At 40.2% G+C, this 22,044-nt stretch overlaps 1 protein-coding gene across 7 annotated transcripts in view; it reads left to right on the plus strand.

Annotated features, from left to right (window-relative positions):
* The first annotated feature begins 1,453 nt into the window (after positions 1-1,453).
* The window catches only part of NTRK3 (neurotrophic receptor tyrosine kinase 3), an 874,029-nt gene continuing 853,438 nt past the window's right edge, over positions 1,454-22,044 (plus strand). For 6 of the 7 annotated variants that reach the window (XM_073653277.1, XM_073653281.1, XM_073653280.1 and 3 more), the window contains exons 1-2: positions 1,454-1,641; positions 2,408-3,005. In XM_073653277.1, coding sequence (XP_073509378.1) covers positions 2,764-3,005 — 242 coding nt within the window. In that variant the 5' untranslated portion in view covers positions 1,454-1,641; positions 2,408-2,763. Of the gene's footprint in view, positions 1,662-2,407; positions 3,006-22,044 lie in introns of all 7 variants that reach the window. The other variant, XM_073653278.1, reaches the window with a different exon arrangement.

Raw genomic sequence — 22,044 nt, forward strand, 5'->3', positions numbered from 1 at the left:
GAAATTCCCACCCACAGGTAAAAGTAGAATGCAACTCAAGAACAAATAAAAGCACACGAGCATCACACAACATTCAGCTGTAAAATATCAGCAACACAATAAACATTCTGATGGGCATTTCTTGATGAGTGAGATGCGGTTTGTTTCCACACATTACACTAGCACAGATACAGTGGGTACTACTGCATCTCTGGAGCTCAGCCACAGTGATCTTGGGGTTCTTCTTTACCTCTCTCACCAAGGCTCTTTTCCCACGATTGCTCAGTTTAGCTGGACGACCAGGTCTAGGAAGACTTCTGGTGGTCCCAAACTTATTCATTTAAGGATTATGGAGGCCACTGTGCTTTTAGGAACCTTGAGTAATGCAGAAATTCTTTTGTAACCTTGGCCAGATCAGTGCCTTGCCACAATTCTGTTTCTGAGCTCCTTGGGCAGTTCCTTTTGAGCTCATGATTCTCATTTGGTGTGACATGCGCTGTGAGCTGTGAGGTCTTATATAGACAGGTATGTGCCTTTCCAAATCAAATATTACAATATTCAGAAAATATTACAATATTCAGATTCATAAATTTCCCATATAATAAATTGGGTAGTTTGTTAATTGTATAATGAGCTACTGCATGTATATAATGGCTCATGTATATTGTGCCAATTACTGCTCATATAAGGTGGTGAGGGCCCACCGGGGAATTCATCTGTTCCCCTGTGGGTCAGTCCAATCCTGGACATTCATGGAAATCTCTCCAGATAATAGGCAACCATAGGAAGAATAAATATAGTTATACTCCAATCTAGTGCCATTTTGACCAATGTAACACAGGATAACACACTATTAAATCTGATTAATAGTTATTACTTGTATTGCCAATTCACTGTTAAAGTGAAACAGCAGCTCTGATTGACCATATACTAACCGCTGCCACCAAATGGTGAATACATGCAACTGCACTAAAGCCTGAAGTGTAATAATTCATCAATAACGTGTGGACTGCCCACCTGTCCTTCATCAGCTATTAGTTTATCTCTTCATATTTACTTATTACAATCGTGATATTAAATGTATCTTCACTTTTCAAAATAATATGGAAAAACTGCATTGTGAAATAATTAAGTAATCTGCGGCCAGATATATCACTGATGTAATCATATATAAGCCGATGGAGAGTAAATGATGACGGATATCCTGTATTCTGTGACGTCCTCTTACACTATGATATATATTCTGTAGCCTATATCTTATCTGTGGCGTTTATGGGTATACAGAATGGTGCAGATTTGTATGGGCACAATGCAGGGTGCAGAGAGGGAATTCCACAAGTGTGTATGAAGTAGGGGATTAGGATAAAGGGGATTTTTTCCTGCGGTCCTCCTTTTCATCATACTGCATTGAGAATTACTTTTGGTGTGTGATTGTGTGAGTGTGTGTGTGCCTGCCACTCTCCTCCCTCTGCCTCTCTCTCTCGCTCTCTCTCTCCTCATACTGATCACACAGCTTTGATTCTCTGGCTCTCAGTAAACAGCTGAGACTCCCACCTTTTTTTTTTCTCCCTTTCCTTTGGACAAGAGACAACAGCAGTTCGTGTTTGGAGCTACAATCCGCAGGGTCTGAGAGTGGCGTGCACCTGTATCCCCCATTAGCAGGTCCATCTTGTGTTATCATTGTGTGTATCTTTTGTGTGTCTTTCTATTCTCCTGTGTGCCTGCGTCTAGCAAAAGAATCAGAACATTTTATATAGCGGCATCTAAGGGAGCATTGATGAAGGGCACAGCAAATTAAGCATTGCTAGGATCTACTTAGGGCGCTGTGCTTGCCAAAAATGCATCATGCATCTTAATTTGCTTCCTCCAGCCCATTGCAACATGCTGTAGGCTCTCAGCCCCTCTTGCCTTTCCTTCTCTTTATTTATTTTCTTTTCCGAATCATTTTGGACATTTAATGCAGATCTGGATTCATTTTACTTGATCCACATCATGTCCCATCCTCCGTTCCCACATCCTCTGTAGATGAAGAATCGCTGGCATTTTTTTTTTTTTTTTTTAGCATTTGATTTTGGAAAGTGACAAATTAGAAAATGTCCTTGTCTTCATTACAGAAATGCAAGCGAGGCAATGATATCCAGGGATGAAAATAGCAACCTGAACTTTTTTTGCTGTACAGCCCTGACTGTGCTCTGCAGAATCCAGGGATGAGGCAGGGAACATCCTGAATGAATGTGTCTCTTGCAGAGTATACTGTCGTTTTGCTTTTTTTTTCTATATATATAGGGGACGTGTAGTGTATTTGTCTTTTTTTGCATACATCAGGTTACAAATGGTGCTGTTTGATCTCTGATCTTGTATGTGTATCACTCCCTTTCCCTGATTCCCTCTCCCCGCACCCCACCTCCTCTCTTTCTGTTTTTTGCAGGTGTGACAGTTTGAAATCTGCCCAGTAGGTGGGACTTGGTGACTTTAGCACCCGTTTTTTCTGTCTCCCCTATCTTCTATTGCATTCCTCAGAAGTCTTGTAGATCTCCTGGAAAAAAAAAAAATAAATAAACCAACAATCTGGAATCAACAAGACAGCAGCAGCAGCATCAGGCACTATGCATCTCTGTGGGCTGAAAACAGTGTGCGTCTGAGCCATTTCAGGATGACTTTAGCTGCAAGAGGATTTTACATCTGATTGCTTATCAAGAGAAAAGGCTGAGATATCTCCTCATCTTGGTTTCCTTCCCCGTTCTACCCCCCCCCCTTTTTTGGGGTTGAAAACATCTGTTTGAAATGGATGTGTCTCCGCGCCCTACAAAGTGCAGTTTTTGGAGGATTTTCTTACTATGGAGCGTTTTGCTGGACTACATGGGTTCGGTTGTGGCTTGCCCTGTTAATTGTGTGTGCAGCAAAATTGAAATTCTCTGCAACAAAATGGACAATGGGAACATATTCCCCCTCTTGGAAATGCAGGAATCAACTAATGCAACCACAAGCTTCAACATCACTGACCTCTCCAAGAACATCATTTCAATGTAAGTCTTGCATTGCAACCTGAAGCTGAAATGTGCCATTTGCTGTATGATGGCAGTGATTGTGCTGTGTCTTGTATCCAACAGCAGGTTCATACGCCTGTTTTACTCAACCATGTTATCAACTTCTATTTTATTTTATTATGCTGGGATTTTTATAGTCTATAAACAAATAATCCTCCACTTCCTCAAATACAGAGATTTGCTTAACTAGAATGGACGTAATCTGGTTACATTGCACCGAGCCATGGGAATACTGGGCATGATAATAACTCTTATTAATTATGTTCCATGGGAAAACAGAGAGATGCTATTTTTCGGCTTTAGTAGCTTTCTATTGAGCTGCTTCTTGACTAGGTCAGAACTAAGACAGATCATGGATTATGAGTGGTCTCTGTTGTAGACGTGGTGACTTATGTAGTTGGAAGATAAGAGCACAGAATGAGTATGCGGTAACCGGTTTACTATGAGATGATTTAGGGTGGTATCAACTTATATTGCCGTGTTGTAGGACATCAATCATCCTCAAGTCACACAGCCAGCTTTATGTTGGGTATATAGGACTCCATACACGTAGGTTCTTCATGGTTTGACATTATAATGTACATCTTGAGAATTGCCTTAATTCATCTATATAAAGAGATAGACACCCAAGACAGACAGAACGTGACTTTGCTTCAGAACCACCCTATCCTCAGCTAGCAATGTTTGTCATAGCTGAATCTGTGGCAATACTCTGCATTAATGGCTTTTTTGTATCTTGATGGTATTAAATGGACAATGCAGTTCCAAACTAGTTTCCCAATCCAAAATGATTTCCAAAGGAAAAGCAATCCAAAGTTCCCTTTTCTCACCCTTTCTCCAAATGCTAACAATGGAGGAATAAATGACTGGCAGATTGATAATGATGCAGATAGTTCTTTCCTTTGTTCCTGTTTATACTGTTGCATATGGTTGACTTCCAAAGAATTAACTCATGATGCTGAAAGAGGGTCCTGTGAGCAAGAAAGAGTTAACCGCTTGTGTGATTAACCTGTTATATGTCATATCTATAACAATGTTGCATTGTATGTTCATAATGGTACTTCAAAGAGGAAAAAAAAATCAAGCTCTTGAGTTTGTCATAGAAATGATGTAATAATTCATTGTTAATATAATGGTGGTAAACTTCCCCCTAAGAGGAAAATGTTCAATCTGTCAAATTGTTCTGGCATCATCTAGAGCATGGAAATGCAGAAACACTTGATGATTTGGATAAGAATTATTAGTGCATTTTTCACCCTTTGACAGCAGCACAGTAGAAAATGTTTCCCTGTTCCAACTCCTATTTCCCGACCCCCAGTTGCTAGACAATTCTTGCATTAAAGCTCTTTCTGGTTGGAGGAAGGTTTGCTGAAAGTCTTGTCGTCAGGATTTCTTTTTTTTTTTTTTTTTCCTTCTTCACACCATGCATTTGTGAAAGAGCCATGGAGATTTGCTTCCCCACCCTCTCATTTAAAACACAGCACAGTGTTTAAATATTCAGCTCAACAACTGGATCACACACCACAGATAATCCTTTGGAAGTGACGGTGTCATGGAACCGTGTGGACGTGGCATGGGAAAAAATAAATACAACTTAACTGGGGACGTGAAATAAAACACTATTTGCATCCACCTTGGCTCCACAGTACATGGCCCCCGGTTGTTTTTCGTGCCATCCAAGTTCATTTGTCAGCTGTTGCTTCATCTGCCTCCAATTTCCAATATACTGCATTGTACGTCTTTATTTCAGCCTGAGAATTGCAGGTTTGCTTGATTGTATGCTAGCAAATGCCTGGACGCCTCCCTGCCCCGGCTCTATAAATTTGCCATTCCTTACAGACATCACATTTAGGTCCATTTGGTCAAGACTATTTGTTTCATTTGGCACTCGAGATACTGTGAACAAGATTGCAGTGTGAGAGATGGGAAACATGGACTCGATGACATGGAGCCAGGAATACTGTGCTTGCTCCAATGAATTCAGGAATGAAATTGAAAATAAACTTTCAGTATAAAGCCGAATGTGGTTTTGTTCTATAAAAACACATTTAGGAAGAGTAATGAAGTGATGCGGTCATTGGCTTACACTTGTTGTATCATATTGGTGGTGGATCATTTAATCAAGTCGAACTCACTAAAACCAGGAGAGATATGGTGCTTTAGTCAATGGACAACACCAACTTCTCAATTCTTGCTCATGCTAAACACTGTTTTGTTGCTAAAATAACCACCATGATAACAATGAGTGATAATGATGGTAATGATACATTCGTTGAAAGGGTTGAAGCGTTTTTGTGAAATGATAAACTTACAGAAATCCTACAATGGTCAAATACATTTTGACTAATAATATTATAACATTGTAACATAGTGATAGCTAAAATGTTTCAATATTCTTCACATTGGTACAATACTTTCCTTTAACAACTCCACCCTGCTGTAGATTGTAACTCCGCCCATGCGAACATTTTTGATCCTAAGGGGGAAATATTTAATCGATATAGGGCGTTGTCTCTGTATCATCGTCTACTCAACCCCTCAATGCGACACAAAGGCAAAGTACATGTTTTTAAATAGCATAATAATACTTTTTGTATTTTATATCATTATGTTTTATTTTAGTTTTGAATCAAAACTCATACCAATAGTGTTATGGAGGTAGACAATGTCCTGCAATTAACCAGTAAACACATATTAACTATATTTAAGTGCATGAAATCTCACATTCCACCATTTTTCAACCTTAGAAGACATCCAGAGATGTTAGAACAAATGTCCTTCGTGAGTTTGGAGGCCTTAAAAACTTTTGTTCTGTAAATTAACACTACCCCATTGATAAATCCCAGAGAGACACAAGTCTTCAAAGTGTCTGTTCTTAGTTGTATGTGTGAATTTTGCAAAATGCGAAATCCATCGAAATTGTAGTGGTATTCTAGGCCACATAGGAAATTTTGGTCAGATTAGTTATAAGTACTTAATGCAGGTGTGTTAATGGAAGTGTTTGGTTAATTTGAGCATCTAGTTTTTTATTTAGTTAAAAAGAACATTGTTGGGTTAATATACCCATAAAAAAAACCTTTCACTCAATGTGAATCATGTTTTATGGTAACTTGCCAATGAGCTAATCGTTTCCTGGTTCAATGGCAGAACTGAAATGTTGAAAATTTAAAATCCAATCACGAGTGGCATTCCTAGATGGAAAGGACGACACGTGATTGAATTGGAGGATTTATTATTGGCTTCTGTCCAGTCTTTGGCCAGGAACAGGCTGCTGAATTCAGACTAAACTGTGTGTTGTAGCTGTTTGAATTTAATACAATGATCACTTGTTTTATGCAGAAGGTGGTACTGCTGTAAATTAGGAGTACTCTCATGAATGCTGATTGTATTCTCACTAGAAGTGGTGGGCTTCATCACTGCACATGGATGGAAAGTGCAATAGAGCAAGAGGCTAAGCAGTAATCCAATTGCTTTAACCAACACAAGGAATACTGCATCACTAGTGAATGTCCAAAAAATTATCAGAATAGATTTACAGAATCACCAGGTTTACAGAATTACCAGATTTATAGAATTGCCAGATTTACGGAATTGCCAGATTTATGGAATTACCTTATTTACGGAATTACCATATTTACAGAATTGCCATATTTGCAGAATCACCAGATTTACAGAATTATCAGATTTATAGAATTATCAAAACAGAATAACTGATCTGGAAATCCATCCAGCATCTATTTTATTTACATCTGGACCATATAGAGTAACATAGCAACTAATGTCTATTCCCAAACATATGGGACGACGATGTCTCTCTGTAGCTATCAGACTGACTTGTGATCCCAACCCCCACCTTCCAATTACACTTCATAGATCTCACCTTACTTCACACTCCAGCAAGTGTTCACACATTTATAGCAAATTCTCTGTCATTTGTGACAATGTAATTTAGACATTTGCTTAAGCAATGTGCAATAATTTCACGACCACCAAGTATTTTCCATAACTGCCATATTATATCTGTAGTGCACTAACAAAAGGCTGCTCACCTTATGTACAGCACATATTGGCTTCACCTGGACATTACCAAAGGGATGGAAAATGGAAATATGAGGCAGTACTAGTTCTTGCATCAGTGATGGTTTTGGCCCCAAGTAGTAGACCCTTCATAGCTTCCTTTATGGGATAATGTCTAATATGGCAACCAATATACCAGGCATGAATTGTGTACACAGTGACTAACAGGTTCATTTTCCAACTGCTCTGCTGAAACATGGCGTAACCAACGTTTCTAAAGTCTTACCACATGTATCTGAACCTCTGCTCATAAGGAATGTTTATAAATTCAATTTAACAAAGTCCTCAGTTAATTAGTGTTCTCGAGCCTGGCGCATTGTTTCCTGTCGAAATGCAAAACACATAACAACACATACATTTTACTGGATGTGTGAAGGCAGAACTTCTCATTTCACATAGGCTAACTGAGGCCAGGCTGCAGTCATTATGATGGCTGGAAATGCACTCTGCATAATGAACACAGATAAAAAATGTAATTGAGATATATATATATATATATTACTTACATATATACATATATAGTCCATGGAATGAATATCGGCGCTTCCTTGGGAACCAGGAAGAAGCACTTATCTAGCACGAAATGGCTGTTGCCCATACTATCAAGTGTCTCAAATGCCTCCCCGCTGCTTTTTAGTTCCTTAAAATAAAATTGTGGATTTTTTTGGGGTGTTTTTTATGGTTTTATATATATATATATATATATATATATATATATAAGCTGATTAGATGTTAAAGGCCACTTTTCTATCTACTGCTTAATGCCCCAGGACCCTGTTCTCAAGAGCGTTATAGGTCCCAGTTGTGAGACCCCCTTCAATATTCCATAAGTGTCCTAGCCAACATAACATTGTGGGTACAATTTGGGGGGGGTTGAATGTATGATGTACAGATAAGCATTTGATGAATTTGATATAAATGTTGAATTTTGTCCAATAATTACGTTCATAGTGATAATACAAATATAAGGCTTATTCTAATCATTTTGGTCATTTGCAAGGCAAAATTTGAACATGAATAAATCATATTTTTTAAAACTTTTTATTAATTTGGTTCTTGTCAATAATATAACACCATCATATTCTACAGCATTGTAGAGATTGTCATCAATAACTTTATTCTTTGTTCTCAAATGGGATTCATAGCCTAATTCCCCTATTTCAGCCAAAAACATACACTGGGGCCATTTTCCTAGAAATCCAATAAAGGTATCAATATGTTTTTGAAGTATAAGGAAAGTCACACGAACACAGAAAATTTCGTCCACATTTAGTCCAGATGTAAACCCTGGTCATTAAAATAGAGTGACCCTTACAATGGTATTGTTCACTAACCTATGAAATTAAAAAAACTGATAGTGTTTTGACCACGATACTATTAAATGTTGGATGGATTGTTAAACCATGCTTGAGATAACTTAATAAGTCTCTTTAGCGATAATCACGATTTTATCAATTGATTAATCTGTTTATGTGTATTTGCGGTACCTTTTCCAGTAAAATATATACTTTACAGCTACACGGTTAAAAAATGTGATATTTAATAAGGATGCTAAGCATTTTCTCATGGACTGCATGTTGATGCAGTGTAATTGTATGTTTTGATCTAAGCAAAGACCAAAAGCCTAAAGCATATATAAGAGTTGGGGCAAATCAAAATTAGAACATTGCATAATAATTATCAAATCTGCGCAACTGGGAACACTACAGTATTTGAGGATTTTGAACTTGTGTACTGGGAAAAGCACCAATGTTATACTGTTGGACTTAATACTAAAGGTCCCCATAGAACCCAGAGAAAAATTGATCAAACCTGTTGACTGATTTACGTAGTATGGGGCTTTCTGACTCTACCTAGACAGATGATGCCAGGGTAAAAAAGACATGATTTAGAATTCCTAATGCTTTTGTTTTCCCATGCAATAACCCCCCCAATCCCTAGAGAGAACTCCCTTTAAACACCACATGCACGCGTGGTTGAACATGTATGGAATGGTTGACAGAGATAGCTGTCTTCTACTATCTAAGATATATGCATATATCCTTATTAAACTTTTTGGTTATTGTTATTGACTAGTGATGAGCCAGCATGCTCATTACTCAAGATTTACGAGCATGCTCGGGTGCTTACCGAGTATCTTCAGCGTGCTCGGGTGTTATGTTTGAGTCACTCCATGTGCATAATTTGCGACTGTTTGACAGCTTTAATACATGTGAGGAATGCCTGTTTCTTAGGCATTCCTCACATGTATTAAAGCTGTCAAACAGTCGCAAATCATGTGTACGGAGTGATTCAAACATAACACCTGAGCACGCTGAAGATACTCGGCGAGCACCCGAGCATGCTTGCTGAAAGGGTTAACAGAACATGCTCGCTCATCACTATTATTGACATTTTTTGGGGAGATAGAGTTTGGAGCTTTCATTTTTCCATCTAAGCCATGAATATTACCATTATGTAGTATCAATTTTCAAGTTTGTTCTTTTTTACCTGTTTTGGCATAATTTATAGCTATCCTCTAAACTTTGAATTGCTAATTGTGCTGTTTTTGTCTATAATAATACTTTTTTTAAGCTGTAAATATTTGGGAAAAGTAAAAGTGACCCAAATTAATATAATCCGAGATAAAGTTGTTGAAGACTTTGACAAATAGATCTCTAAAACTCAAACTGTAGGAGTGGTTGGTCTAGATTAAAGTATTGAGTGTTTTGTAATTAGTATTGATAGACCGTAATTTACTTTTTACATGATGCCGATACCATATTGCAGAGGTTATTGGAACTTATTTACGGCAAAGGATTGCCTGCATGCTCGGAAAACCCTAATGTAGAATCATTTTATTGTAGCACGACACTTTAAAGGTCCAGTCACGTCTCTTTCAAACAGTTAATTTTGTGTGGGGTTTAAAACACTTCTTTAGATCTTATTATCTGAAGGTTTGCATGGCTTGTTGATCTGTATAATGAAGCACTGCTTATCTAAGTTCTATTACTGGGCTAGAAGTCTATAATTTGTCACTCTATTGACGTTCCCAACCTGTGGAATCCACTCTTTTCTCTTGGCTAAAGGCCAGGAGCCTATTGACACTGTGCACCAACTTGGCCCATGTTCCAGCTACATTCCTAGGACAAATCCGTTATTAAGTTCACCTTTTATGTCCTTTATTCCATGTAACTAAACGCAGTTGCCTTCAAGTTGTTTTTTAGAGCTGCCAAAAGCTGAATTGCAATGCCACTGTGATTATGTGGACAATCTCCAAGTGTCACGTTTCTCTTGCCAATGCCTTTTGCCATCACCAATGGGTTGGCTCCTTAAAGTAGATAGACATTTTTGCTTCCTTGTGTTGTTTTAAGGTCTGCAAAGTATTATAGAAAACTAGTTTCATCTTCTCAATGCATTCAACAGCCATCCTATCACTTTATTAGTCTTCTTTATGGGTCATGATTTCTAAGATCATCATTAATCTTGAAGACAGCTCTCATGATCACTTTCATTCACGTCTCACTTTCTTAGTATTGAGCTGGCTCTATTTGCAGCAAGTGATTCTGAAACATGACTTATTAAGTGACAGGTTTGCCATAGCGGATTGATACATTCTACATTTTTTTTGTGGTTCTAAATGTATTTAACCACTAATATAGTTCAATATAGGGTAGAGAGGCACAACTCTTATTATAGAAAAATATTTATACAGCTTGGAAAATGATAGTGATCTATGATTTTCTTTGGCTTTCAAGTGAAAAACGTCAGCCAATTCAATGTTGAGAATCTTAGAAGACTGACTGATCTCTTATAAGGAATCTCTGGAGAGAGACAGAGGTGCACACAAAATAGGACAAAACTGTCTGGAAAAGGATAAGTATAAGCAATGGAAGCACTCACATGAAAGTGTTGTGTGCAGGCTTCACACCTATAAAAGCATGGAAAGCTGCTGTTGCTGCCCCGTGGCTGGAGGAAATTATTCTTCCAGATGAATAATGGCAAAAATGGAAACTGGGATGTTTAGGCAGGCTGCACTGTGGGAATGAAGCCTCAGGAGTCCAAATAATTTTTTATTAAAGGATTTGTCAGGTCCAAATAGATAAGTCACTCTGTGAGACTGCATACTTATGAACCCCCCAGTGAACACACTATACGATGCGAGGATTTGTTGGTTTCTGAGCCGGGACCAGCAGGTACGTATGTGATCCGCATAGTCCCGGTCAGAGCCGGGACAATGCGTCTCTGGCCGGGAATATGCAACTATGTAACTACATTATAATACATACTGTGTGTGTATATACAGTGCCTTGTGAAAGTATTTGTCCCCCTTGAACTTTTTTACCTTTTGCCACATTTGTGGCTTCAAACATAAAGATCATAGAATCATAGAATCATAGAATCATAGAATGGTAGAGTTGGAAGGGACCTCCTGGGTCATCTGGTCCAACCCCCTGCTCAAAGCAGGATTCACTAAATCATCTCAGACAGATGTCTGTCCATCCTCTGTTTGAAGACGTCCATTGAAGGGGAACTCACCACCTCTCGTGGCAGCCTGTTCCACTCATTAATCACCCTAACTGTCAAAAAGTTTTTTCTAATATCTAATCTGTGTCTCCTCCCATTTAGTTTCATCCCATTGCTTCTAGTCTTTCCTTGTGCAAATGAGAATAAAGATGATCCTTCTACAATGTGACAGCCCTTGACATATTTGTAGACAGCTATTAAGTCTCCTCTCAGTCTTCTTTTTTGCAAGCTAAACATTCCCAAATCTTGCAACCATTCCTCATAGGACATGGTTTGCAGACCAGTCACCATTCTGGTCGCTCTTCTCTGAACTTGCTCCAGTTTGTCTATGTCTTTTTTAAAATGTGGTGCCCAAAACTGTACACAGTATTCCAGATGAGGTCTGACCAAAGAGGAGTAAAGACAGATAATGACTTCACGTGATCTAGACTGTATGCTTCTGTTAATACATCCCAGAATTGTATTTGCCTTTTTTGCTGCTGCATCACACTGTTGACTCATGTTCAGTCTATGATCTATTAGTATACCTAAGTCTTTTTCACATGTACTGTTGCTTAGCTCTATTCCTCCCATTCTGTATATGCTTTTTTCATTTTTATTGCCCAGATGTAGTACTTTGCATTTTTCCCTGTTAAAAACCATTCTGTTGGTTGCTGCCCACTGCTCCAGTTTATTTAGGTCTTTTTGAATCCTCTCTCTCTCTTCTCTAGTATTAGCTATCCCTCCTAGTTTTGTGTCATCAGCAAATTTAATCAGTTTACCCTCAATTCCTTCATCTAAATCATTGATAAAGATGTTGAACAATACAGGTCCCAGGACGGAGCCCTGTGGTACCCCACTTGAGACATTCATCCAGCTGGATGTGAAGCCATTTACAACCACCCTTTGAGTCCGATCACTAAGCCAGTTATGAATCCACCTAACAGTTGCCTGGTCCATTGCATACTTGGTCATTTTTTCAATAAGGATGGTGTGAGATACTTTGTCAAATGCTTTGCTGAAGTCAAGATATACTATATCTACAGCATTTCCCTGATCCACCCAGTCAGTGATTCTGTCATAGAAGGAAATTAAGTTAGTCTGACATGACTTGTTAGTTACAAACCCATGCTGACTCTGGTTAATCACTTCATTCTTATCCATGTACTTACATACATGTTGTTTAATAATTTGTTCAAAGATCTTTCCTGGTATAGAAGTCAGACTCACCGGCCTATAGTTCCCTGGGTCCACCTTCTTCCCCTTTTTGAAGATAGGAACAACATTTGCTCTTCTCCAGTCTTCTGGGACTTCTCCTGTTCTCCAAGAATTTTCAAAGATTATGGAGAGTGGTTCTAAAATTTCTTCTATGATCTCCTTCAGTACTCTGGGGTGTAATTCATCTGGACCTGGAGACTTGAACTCATTTATGTTAGCTAAATATTCCCTCACAATCTTTCTGTTTACAGATAACTTGGATTCCTCTATTCCTCTAAAAGGACAGTGAAGATCAGTTGATGTTACATTTTCTTTCTGAGAGAAAACAGATGCAAAATAGGAATTAAAAAGTTCGGCCTTCTCAACATCCTCTCTTACCATTTCTCCATTTTCATCCTGTAAAAATCCTATAGCATCTTTGACTTTTCTTTTACTTTTGACATACCCCCAAAATCCTTTTTTATTGCTTTTGACATCTCTTGCAAGCCTTAATTCATTGTCAGCTTTAGCTAACCTGATACGTGCCCTGCAGGATCTGCAGACTGCATTATAATCTTCTTTAGATATGCCTCCCTCTTTCCATTTAATAAACATTTCTTTCTTTCTTTTTAGCATGTGTTTAAGTTCTGTGTTCATCCATCCTGGTTTCCTTAAATGCTTCCCATTCTTCCTACTTTTCGGGATTGTTAACGATTGTGCTTTGAGAATCTCATTTTTAAAAATTTCCCATCCTTCCTGGACATTTTTGTCCTTAAGGACATCCAGCCATTGGATCCCTCCTATTCTCTTTCTGAGTCTCTTAAAATCTGCCTTTCTAAAATCTAACCTTGAAGTTTGAGTCTTCACATGTCTTCCTCCTCTAGTTATCCAAAATTCTATAATAGCATGATCGCTGCCTCCTAGCGTCCCAGCCACCTTTACCTCCTCAACCATTTCCTCCCTGTTTATAAGGATTAGATCCAAAGTAGCAGATCCCCTTGTTTTCTCCCCTACCTTTTGGAAGATAAAGTTGTCAGCAAGAGAGGATAAGAATTTGCTTGACCTGTTAGTTTTACTTGAGAGAGATTCCCAACAAATGTCTGGATAGTTGAAATCTCCCATGACCACTACGTCATATTTTTTGGAGAACTTGGTCATTTGATACATAAAGAGTTCATCCATATCTTCAGCTTGCCCAGGTGGCCTGTAGTAAATGCCTACAATGGTGTCCTTTCCGTTGTTCTCTCCTTGTATTCTTACCCAAACAGTTTCCACAGAACTCCCAGTCTCTGAAGCTTCAATCTCTGTGCAGATATACGCTTTTCTAACATACAATGCGACACCTCCTCCTCGTTTATCAAGTCTGTTTCTTGCAAATAAGTTGTATCCTTTTAGCCTTTTATTCCAATCATGTGTATCGTCCCACCAAGTTTCAGTGATTCCAATAACATCATATTCCTTTTCCTGCGTTAGTAGTTCCAATTCTCCTTGTTTGTTGCCCATGCTTTGTGCATTTGTATAAAAACATTTTAGTTTGTGATTGGTTTCTCTTCCTCCCATATTTTTATTATTTAAATTGTTTTGTCTTTGTTCTTCCTTTCCACTTCCAGTAGCAGAGATCTCAATAGTATTTGTCAGCTGTATGGCTTTTTCTGTCCTTTTGCTTCCCTTCCCACATTGTTCTAGTTTAAAGCTCTCCTGATGAGTGTAACAAGGCGACTTCCAAATACATGTTTTCCAGTCTTCGTAAGGTGCACCCCATCTCTAGCAAGTAGTCCATCGTATATGTAATTCATTCCGTGATCCAGAAATCCAAATCCTTGTTGACGGCACCATCGACGTAGCCAGTTGTTCACCTGTAGAATCTTATTCCACCTCATTGTTCCATGGCCATCCACTGGGAGGATGGATGAGAAGACCACCTGCGCTCCCAATTCTTTCACTTTCTTGCCTAAGTCTTCAAAGTCACTGCAGATGGTTTCCAGGTCCTTTCTTGCGGTGTCATTTGTCCCCACATGTATTAGCAGGAATGGGTAGTGATCTGTAGGTCTGAAGAGTCTTGATATCCTGTCAGACACATCTTTAATTTTTGCTCCTGGAAGACAGCACATTTCTCTTGAGGTTATGTCTGGTCTGCAGATAGCGGCCTCTGTTCCTCTTAACAGGGAATCCCCCATGACCACCACTCTCCGTTTTTTCTTCACAACATTCTTCTTTCTCCATCCAGGAGGATTCTGAGGGCTTACAAGGTTATTCATTGCTGGCAAAGTCTTATTTTGCTGTATTTCTTCATGGTTCTCCTGCGTGAGAGCCTGGTACTGGTTCCTGAGCAGTATGGGTGCTGACTGCCTCTCGATCCTCCTGCTTCTCTGGGTCACATGCTTCCATTCCTCTGTTTCGTCAGGTGCAGTTAGAATTTCTTCTCTTTCTGAATCATGAAGAGATAATTCTGCTCTGTCTAAGAACTCTTCACCTTCCTTAATGATTTTCAAGGTAGTTAACCTCTCTTCTAGATTTCGCAACTTTTCCTCCAACAGGGACACAAGCTTGCATTTCTGGCATGTAAAGTTTGGCTTTTCCACTGGCAAGTCTGTGAACATGTAGCAGGATATGCAGCTCACCAAATGGCTCCTGGACTCTTCCATGTTCTTACTGTTAATGTTCTGAAAACAGTGAAAAAAGCTTATAAGATATAAAATTCTAATTTTTTGGGGAAGAATCAACAACAAGTGGGACACAATCGTGAAGTGGAACAAAATTTTTTGGATATTTTAAACTTTTTTAACAAATTCAAAACTGAAAAGTGGGGCGTGCAATATTATTCCGCCCCCTTGAGTTAATACTTTGTAGCGCCACCTTTTGCTGCGATTACAGCTGCAAGTCGCTTGGGGTATGTCTCTATTAGTTTTGCACATTGAGAGGCTGAAATTATTGCCCATTCTTCCTTGCAAAACAGCTCGAGCTCAGTGAGGTTGGATGAAAAGCGTTTGTGAACAGCAGTTTTCTGCTCTTTCCACAGATTCTCGATTGGATTCAAGTCTGGACTTTGACTTGGCCATTCTAACACCTGGATACATTTATTTTTGAACCATTCCAATGTAGATTTTGCTTTTTGTTTGGGATCATTGTCTTGTTGGAAGATAAATCTCCGTCCCAGTCTCAGGTCTTTTGCAGACTCCAACAAGTTTTCTACCAGAATGGTCCTGCATTTGGCTCCGTCGATCTTCCCATCAATTTTAACCATCTTCCCTGTCCCTGCTGATGAAAAGAAGGCCCAAACCATGATGCTGCCACCACCATGTTTGACAGTGGGGATGGTGTTTTGAGGGTGATGAGCTGTGTTGCTTTTATGCCAAACATATCATTTTGCATTGTGGCTCAACCTCTGTCCTGTGTTCTTGTGTGTACCACATTGAGCATGGCGAAAAGAAAGAAGACCAAAGAACTGTCTGAGGACTTGAGAAACCAAATTGTGAGGAAGCATGAGCAATCTCAAGGCTACAAGTCCATCTCCAAAGACCTGAATGTTCCTGTGTCTTCCGTGCGCAGTGTCATCAAGAAGTTTAAAGCCCATGGCACTGTGGCTAACCTCCCTAGATGTGGACGGAAAAGAAAAATTGTCAAGAGATTTCAACGCAAGATTGTGCGGATGGTGGATAAAGAACCTCGACTAACATCCAAACAAGTTCAAGCTGCCCTGCAGTCCAAGGGTACAACAGTGTCAACCCGTACTATCCGTCGGCGTCTGAATGAAAAGGGACTGTATGGTAGGATACCCAGGAAGACCCCACTTCTTGACATAAAAAAGCCAGGCTGGAGTCTGCCAAAACTTACCTGAGAAAGCCTAAATGTTTCTGAGAATGTTCTCTGGTCAGATGAGACAAAAGTAGAGCTTTTTGGGAAAAAGCATCAACATAGAGTGTACAGGGAAAAAAAGAGGCATTCAAAGAAAAGAACACGGTCCCTACAGTCAAACATGGCGGAGGTTCCCTGATGTTTTGCGGTTTCTGTGCTGCCTCTGGCACTGGACTGCTTGACCGTGTGCATGGCATTATGAAGTCTCAAGACTACCAACAAATTTTGCAGCATAATGTAGGGCCCAGTGTGAGAAAGCTGGGTCTCCCTCAAAGGTCATGGGTCTTCCAGCAGGACAATGACCCAAAACACACTTCCAAAAGCACTATAAAATGGTTTGAGAGAAAGCACTGGAGACTTCTAAGGTGGCCAGCAATGAGTCCAGACCTGAATCCCATAGAACACCTGTGGAGAGATCTCAAAATGGCAGTTTGGAGAAGGCACCCTTCAAATATCAGGGACCTGGAGCAGTTTACCAAAGAAGAATGGTCTACAATTCCAGCAGAGCATTGTAGGAAACTCATTGATGGTTACATGAAGCGGTTGTTTGCAGTTATTTTGGCTAAAGGTTGTGCAACCAAGTATTAGGCTGAGGGTGCCAATACATTTGTCTGGCCCATTTTTGGAGTTTTGTGTGAAATGATCAATGATTTGATTTTTGCTTCACTCTCTTTTGTGTTTTTTTCCTTGCAAGCAAATTAAATGAAGATAATAATACCAAAGAATTTGTGATTGCAATCATTTTCAGGAAGAAACTGAGTATTGCCTGACAGAATTGCAGAGGTGCCAATACTTTGGGCCACCACTGTATGCACACACACATACAGTGGGGAAAATAAGTATTTGATATTTATATTATATGTAACTACAATATAATACATACCGTGTGTGTGTATATATATACATACAGTACAGACCAAAATTTTGGACACACCTTCTCATTTAAACATTTTTCTGTATTTTCATGACTATGAAAATTGTACATTCACACTGAAGGCATCAAAACTATGAATTAATACTTAACAAAAAAGTGTGAAACAACTGAAAATATGTCTTATATTCTAGGTTCTTCAAAGTAGCCACTTTTTGCTTTGATGACTTCTTTGCACACTCTTGGCATTCTCTTAATGAGCTGCAAGAGGTAGTAACCAGAAATGGTCTTCCAACAATCTTGAAGGAGTTCCCAGAGATGCTTAGCACTTGTTGGCCCTTTTGCCTTCACTCTGCGGTCCAGCTCACCCCAAACCATCTCGATTGGGTTCAGGTCTGGGGACTGTGGAGGCCAGGTCATCTGGCGTAGCACCCCACCACTCTCCTTCTTGGTCAAATAGCCCTTATACAGCCTGGAGGTGTGTTTGGGGTCATAGTCCTGTTGAAAAATAAATGATGGTCCAACTAAACGCAGACCGGATGGAATAGCATGCTGATGCAAGATGCCGTGGTAGCCATGCTGGTTCAGTATGCCTTCAATTTTGAATAAATCCCCAACAGTGTCACCAGCAAAGCACCCCCACACCATCACACCTCCTCCTCCATGCTTCACGGTGGGAACCAGGCATGTAGAGTCCATCCGTTCACCTTTTCTGCGTCGCACAAACACACGGTGGTTGGAACCAAAGATCTCAAATTTGGACTCATCAGACCAAAGCACAGATTTCCACTGGTCTAATGTCCATTCCTTGTGTTCTTTAGCCCAAAAAAGTCTCTTCGGCTTGTCGCCTGTCCTTAGCAGTGGTTTCCTAGCAGCTATTTTACCATGAAGGCCTGCTGCACAAAGTCTCCTCTTAACAGTTGTTGTAGAGATGTGTCTGCTGCTAGAACTCTGTGTGGCATTGACCTGGTCTCTAATCTGAGCTGCTGTTAACCTGCGATTTCTCAGGCTGGTGACTCGGGTAAGCTTATCCTCAGAAGCAGATGTGACTCTTGGTCTTCCTTTCCTGGGGAGGTCCTCATGTGAGCCAGTTTCTTTGTAGCGCTTCATGGTTTTTGCAACTGCACTTGGGGACACTTTCAAAGTTTGCTCAATTTTTCGGACTGACTGACCTTCATTTCTTAAAGTAATGATGGCCACTCGTTTTTCTTTACTTAGCTGCTTTTTTCTTGCCATAATACAAATTCTAACAGTCTATTCAGTTTGACTATCAGCTGTGTATCCACCAGACTTCTGCACAACACAACTGATGGTCCCAACCCCATTTATAAGGTAAGAAATCCCACTTATTAAACCTGACAGGGCACACCTGTGAAGTGAAAACCATTTTGGGTGACTACCTCTTGAAGCTCATCAAGAGAATGCCAAGAGTGTGCAAAGCAGTCATCAAAGCAAAAGGTGGCTACTTTGAAGAACCTAGAATATAAGACATATTTTCAGTTGTTTCACACTTTTTTGTGTTAAGAATATAATTCAACATGTGTTAATTCATAGTTTTGATGCCTTCAGTGTGAATGTACAATTTTCATAGTCATGAAAATACAGAAAAATCTTTATATGAGAACGTGTGTCCAAACTATTGGTCTGTACTGTGTGTGTATATATATGTGTATATATATATATATATATATATATATATATATATATATATATATATATATGTATATATATATATATATATATATATATATATATATACACAGTACAGACCAAAAGTTTGGACACACCTTCTCATTTAAAGATTTTTCTGAATAGACTGTTAGCTGCTTTTTTCTTGCCATAATACAAATTCTAAGTAGAGAAAAACGAGTGGCCATCATTACTTTAAGAAATGAAGGTCAGTCTGTCCGAAAAATTGGGAAAACTTTGAAAGTGTCCCCACGTGCAATTGCAAAAACCTTCAAGTGCTGCAAATAAACTGGCTCACATTAGGACCGCCCCAGGAAAGGAAGACCAAGAGTCACCTCTGCTTCTGAGGATAAGTTTATCCGAGTCACCAGCCTCAGAAATCACAGGTTAACAACAGCTCAGATTAGAGACCAGGTCAATGCCACACAGAGTTCTTGCAGCAGACACATCTCTTCAACAACTGTTAAGAGGAGACTTTGTGCAGCAGACCTTCATGGTAAAATAGGTGCTAGGAAACCACTGCTAAGGACAGGCGACAAGCCGAAGAGACTTTTTTGGGCTAAAGAACACAAGGAATGGACATTAGACCAGTGGAAATCTGTGCTTTGGTCTGATGAGTCCAAATTTGAGATCTTTGGTTCCAACCACCGTGTCTTTGTGCGACTCAGAAAAGGTGAATGGATGGACTCTACATGCCTGGTTCCCACCGTGAAGCATGGAGGAGGAGGTGTGATGGTGTGGTGGTGGTTTGCTGGTGACACTGTTGGGGATTTATTCAAAATTGAAGGCATACTGAACCAGCATGGCTACCACAGCATCTTGCAGTGGCATGCTATTCCATCCGGTTTGCGTTTAGTTGGACCATCATTTATTTTTCAACAGGACAATGACCCCAAACACACCTCCAGGCTGTGTAAGGGCTATTTGACCAAGAAGAGAGTGATGGGGTGCTACGCCAGATGACCTGGCCTCCACAGTCACCAGACCTGAACCCAATCGAGATGGTTTGGGGTGAGCTGGACTGCAGAGTGAAGGCAAAAGGGACAACAAGTGCTAAGAATCTGTGGGAACTCCTTCAAGATTGTTGGAAGACCATTTCCAGTGACTACCTCTTGAAGCTCATCAAGAGAATGCCAAAAGTGTGCAAAGCAGTCATCAAAGCAAAAGGTGGCTACTTTGAAGAACCTAGAATATAAGACATATTTTCAGTTGTTTCACACTTTTTTGTTAAGTATATAATTCCACATGTGTTAATTCATAGTTTTGATGCCTTCAGTGTGAATGTACAATTTTCATAGTCATGAAAATACAGAAAAATCTTTAAATGAGAAGGTGTGTCCAAACTTTTGGTCTGTACTGTATATATATATATGCTAACATAGTACACTGCTCAAAAAAATAAAGGGAACACTTAAACAACAGAATATAACTCCAAGTAAATCAAACTTCTGTGAAATAAAACTGTCCACTTAAGAAGCAACACTGATTGACAATCAATTTCACATGCTGTTGTGCAAATGGAATAGACAATTGATGGAAATTATTGGCAATTATCAAGACCCCCTCAATAAAGGAGTGGTTCTGCAGTTGGGGACCACAGACCACATCTCAGTACCAATGCTTTCTGGCTGATGTTTTGGTCACTTTTATATGTTAGTTGTGCTTTCACACTCGTGGTAGCATGAGATGGACTCAAAAACCCACAGAAGTTGCTCAGGCAGTGCAGCTCATCCAGGATGGCACATCAATGCGAGCTATGGCAAGAAGGTTTGCTGTGTCTGTCAGTGTAGTGTCCAGAGGCTGGAGGCGCTACCAGGAGACAGGCCAGTACACCAGGAGACGTGGAGGGGGCCTTAGGAGGGCAACAATCCAGCAGCAGGACCGCTACCTCCGCCTTTGTGCAAAGAGGAACAGGAGGAGCACTGCCAGAGCCCTGCAAAATGACCTCCAGCAGGCCACAAATGTGCATGTGTCTGCACAAATGGTTAGAAACCGACTCCATGAGGGTAGTATGAGGGCCCGATGTCCACAGATGGAGGTTGTGCTCACAGCCCAACACAGTGCAGGACGCTTGGCATTTGCCACAGAACACCAGGATTGGCAAAGTCACTACTGGCTCCCTGTGCTCTTCACAGATGAAAGCAGGTTCACACTGAGCACCTGTGACAGACGTGATAGAGTCTGGAGACGCCATGGAGAGCGATCTGCTGCCTGCAACATCCTTCAGCATGACCAGTTTGGCAGTGGGTCAGTAATGTTGTGGGGTGGCATTTCTTTGGAGGGCTGCACAGCCCTCCATGTGCTTGCCAGAGGTAGCTTGACTGCCACTAGGTACCGAGATGAGATCCTCAGACCACTTGTGAGACCATATACTGTTGCGGTTGGCCCTGGGTTCCTCCTAATGCACGACAATGCCAGACCACATGTGGTTGGAGTGTGTCAGCAGTTCCTGCAAGATGAAGGCATTGAAGCTTTGGACTGGCCCGTCCGTTCCCCGCACTTGAATCCGTTTGAGCTCATCTAGTACATCATGTCTCGCTCCATCCACCAATGTCACATTGCACCACAGACTGTCCAGGAGTTGGCGGATGCTTTAGTCCAGGTCTGGAAGGAGATCCCACAGGAGACCATCCGCAACCTCATCAGGAGCATGCCCAGGCGTTGTAGGGAGGTCATACAGGCACGTGGAGGCCACACACAATACTGAGCCTCATTTTGACTTGTTTTAAGGACATTACATCAAAGTTGGATCAGCCTGTAGTGTGTTTTTCCACTTTAATTTTGGGGGTGACTCCAAATCCAGGTCTCCATTGGTTAATAAATTTGATTTCCATTGATGATTTT

Source organism: Phyllobates terribilis, unplaced genomic scaffold (assembly GCF_046119375.1).
Source record: "Phyllobates terribilis strain yellow unplaced genomic scaffold, ASM4611937v1 Scaffold_11__3_contigs__length_659146591, whole genome shotgun sequence".
Taxonomy (NCBI): Eukaryota; Metazoa; Chordata; class Amphibia; order Anura; family Dendrobatidae; genus Phyllobates; species Phyllobates terribilis.